A 3,109-nucleotide genomic window follows, 5' to 3' on the forward strand; every position below is an offset into this window, starting at 1 on the left:
TATTAAAGAAGTCCTAAGCTGATTTTGTAATATGTATATCTGAAAGTAAGATCACGGGGTTTGAGCTCCGTACCATTTTCCCCTTCTGCACTCTGAGAGGTCGCGTTTGACAAAATCGCCTCCAAAACGGCACGCGAAATGGACAAAAGGGCCAATGCACCTTATTCATAAAATGTGCTGCCACCCTGCGGCATTTTGGTGAACCAATCTGGAGGGCAGCGCTATTTGAATGGCGACGTGAGACGCACGACGTTGTTGTTGTTGTTCCTTGTCGTGGGGATCTGCGAGTTTCACGCATTGTGTTTGCAGCAACTTCGTGTGCGAGACTTGGTGCATTTTGCTTGTGATGACAAGTCCTGGTGAAGAGTTTATTCCCGGGGGCTGCACGTCTCTCGTAAATGGGTGGTACAGTGATCTGCAGCAGTTTCGCCTTCCAAGTAATGAAGACGTCGTTGAGCACTTGAACTCATCGGGTGTCCCATCTGCTCGACAGATGGAAGAGGGACATTGTTTTAAAGAGGAAGGCTACGTGAGACAGATTTATGTGCATACTGTATCACAGGATTGCGACTACAACGTCGTGAAGTGCATTTGCCTGCCGTCCATGCGGTCTGGGTATTACGTCGTACACGCCGTAATAAGAAAGGACAACGGCAGTATTGCTGGTGCACATTGTTACTGTGCAGCGGGGTAAGTGTTTTGGTTTTGTACAACTGCAAACAGGTTTGAATACTGCAAACTTCTGTGTTGTATATGCGCATGTGAGCTGGTTTGTTACTACAGGGTACGATATGATTTGTTTTATTTGTAGTTTTCTGCGTACTTCAAATATAGGTAATATGTGCACAACCAGTGATGATTGCCTGTAATTTACAGATTGAGCGGTTCATGCCAGCACGTCGCAGGGCTATTGTTTAGCCACGCAGAATGGAATCACAGAGCAGAGCCTTCATGCACTGATATGCCCTGCAAGTGGGTTGTGCCACCATCTGGTAACAGCTGTTCAGTCTTCTTTCTCGTAAACTATTAGAACCAACAAGAAATACAGCATCGAAAGGCAGTGATGCATGTACTATGATTAGCACTTGCAAATAATTTTGATATTTAGTGGATTGTTTGTAAATCTACTTCAATTCTAATCACAGCAAAACAGCCAGACCCTCCTGCCACAATTGATAAAATCGACTTCCGGAAAAATGCAGCAGGAGTTACCAGGAGCCGTTACATACCCTCTGCACACCTAACACCGGCCAGTAGTTCACAACTGGCAGCGGCTGTTGAGAAGGCCCATCCCGAGTGTCTATGGCTAAGATACAACAGAGACCTGGATGATGACACAAGCAGCAGCCACCTGCAACCACCAACAGCTGTGCCAACGTCTGACAACTTCATGTGTGCCGATTGGAAGTCTTATATACAACAGTACTTTGAAGGTATTAGTGGGATACTCTTCAAACATAGCATTATGCTGGACACAATTCTTCTAGTATACAATGTGATACCACGACAAGGCATACTTGAAGGAAGTATGAAACAAAATACTGAGTGCTAAGTCATGGTGGCAAATTGTGTTTCTTGTATCCAATTAACCACTGCCAGCACTGTTGTGAGGACCTCACTAGCGAGATACATTTATTTAATCATGCACATTCTTACGTTCTCCAGCCATTCAACCTCTCACAGAAGAAGAAAGGGTACATGTACAGCAAGCAACGACTGGGCAAGCCTCCAATCGTGTGTGGCACGAAGAGAGGACTGGACGCTTAACTTCTTCACTGTTTGGTCGCATCAGAGGCTGTAGAAAGCCAGAAGGACTGCTAAAGGAAATTTTGTACAGTAAGAAGCAAGTGCGCTGTGAGGCTATGCAGTATGGTCAGAACCACGAAGGGGTTGCCGTATATGCATATGTGAAACTTATGTCATATTATGAAAAGCAAGTGAATGTATGTGAAACTGGACTTCACATCCACCCAGTTTACCCATTCCTTGCTGCATCACCAGATCGAATTGTAATGGATGGCAATGATGTAGGTCTCCTAGAAGTAAAGTGCCCCATTTCACACCAGGGCAGGTCCCCACTCGATGCATGTAGTGCTAAGACTTTTTGTTGTGAGGTATGGAATGAAAACATACGCCTAAAACGAGGGCATCACTACTATGCTCAGGTACAGGGTCAAATGGCAATATGTGGCCACAGGTGGTGTGATTTTGTTGTCTGGACAAACAATGAGACACTTGAGGGTTCTATTATTGTAGAACGCATTGATTTTGATGAGGAGTACTGGAATAACTTGTTGCCTGCACTATTGTATTTTTACAAATATGCTGTTATACCAGAAACACTTACTGGCCGTCTCAGAGCGACGGGAAAGTTGTTCAGTGAAAATGCACCATATGTGCCATATTTGCTGCAAACAAAACAACCCCGATCCAAACCAAAGAAACCAAACCGTCTTTCTGAGCGTTGAAGCCTCCGGACGGCGTCACTTCTTCGCTGGAGAGACTTTTTATCATCGCAGTTAGCAGCACATGGTACGTAGTCAACGTGCCTAGGTGACCGGCTTGGTTTGCCTATTAAACGATACGCGGACGCCCGTAAAGCCGGTGTCTTTTGACAAACAACGTATTGTAACATACCTGTCACGAAGTGTCGGTGACATATTCTTGAATATGCAGTCGGTGTCCACGGCTTGCCACATTCATCCACTCTTTTAGTGGCGTTTATCCACGCTTGACGCATCTGCGGATCGCGTTTTCTCGACGGGAAGCGAAAAAATCCCTTTACACCCCTTGCGTTGCACCCGGGCATAGCACAAGTTGACGGCATGATTCGGTTGTTCACGGTTCAAGTGCATTAACATGCTGCGCACATGGTTCAGGTAGTACTTTCGACTAGCAGCATGCGTTTAAGTTTAGCGCCATACTCGTACACCCTGCTCCTTCCGTGCTGGCTGCCCTCCAGATTGTTTCTCCATCGCGCCGCTCGGTGGCAGCACCCTTTGCGCATGCGCACAAGATATTTTTGAAAAAGGCGTATTTCATCAACATTGGGGCTTAATATAAGTTGATATAACAATAATATTAAAGATGTCCTAGCTGATTTTGTAAT

The 3,109-nt window shown here is 45.5% G+C and overlaps 1 protein-coding gene across 1 annotated transcript; it reads left to right on the top strand.

Annotated features, from left to right (window-relative positions):
• Positions 1-346: 346 nt before the first annotated feature.
• On the top strand, positions 347-2,013 carry LOC135389530 (uncharacterized). The gene is made up of 5 exons (XM_064619566.1): positions 347-690; positions 877-992; positions 1,146-1,433; positions 1,666-1,895; positions 1,975-2,013. Exons 1-5 carry the CDS (start codon positions 347-349, stop codon positions 2,011-2,013), a joined length of 1,017 nt encoding a protein of 338 aa, XP_064475636.1.
• Positions 2,014-3,109: the final 1,096 nt, after the last annotated feature.

Source organism: Ornithodoros turicata, chromosome 3 (assembly GCF_037126465.1).
Source record: "Ornithodoros turicata isolate Travis chromosome 3, ASM3712646v1, whole genome shotgun sequence".
NCBI classification, from domain to species: Eukaryota; Metazoa; Arthropoda; class Arachnida; order Ixodida; family Argasidae; genus Ornithodoros; species Ornithodoros turicata.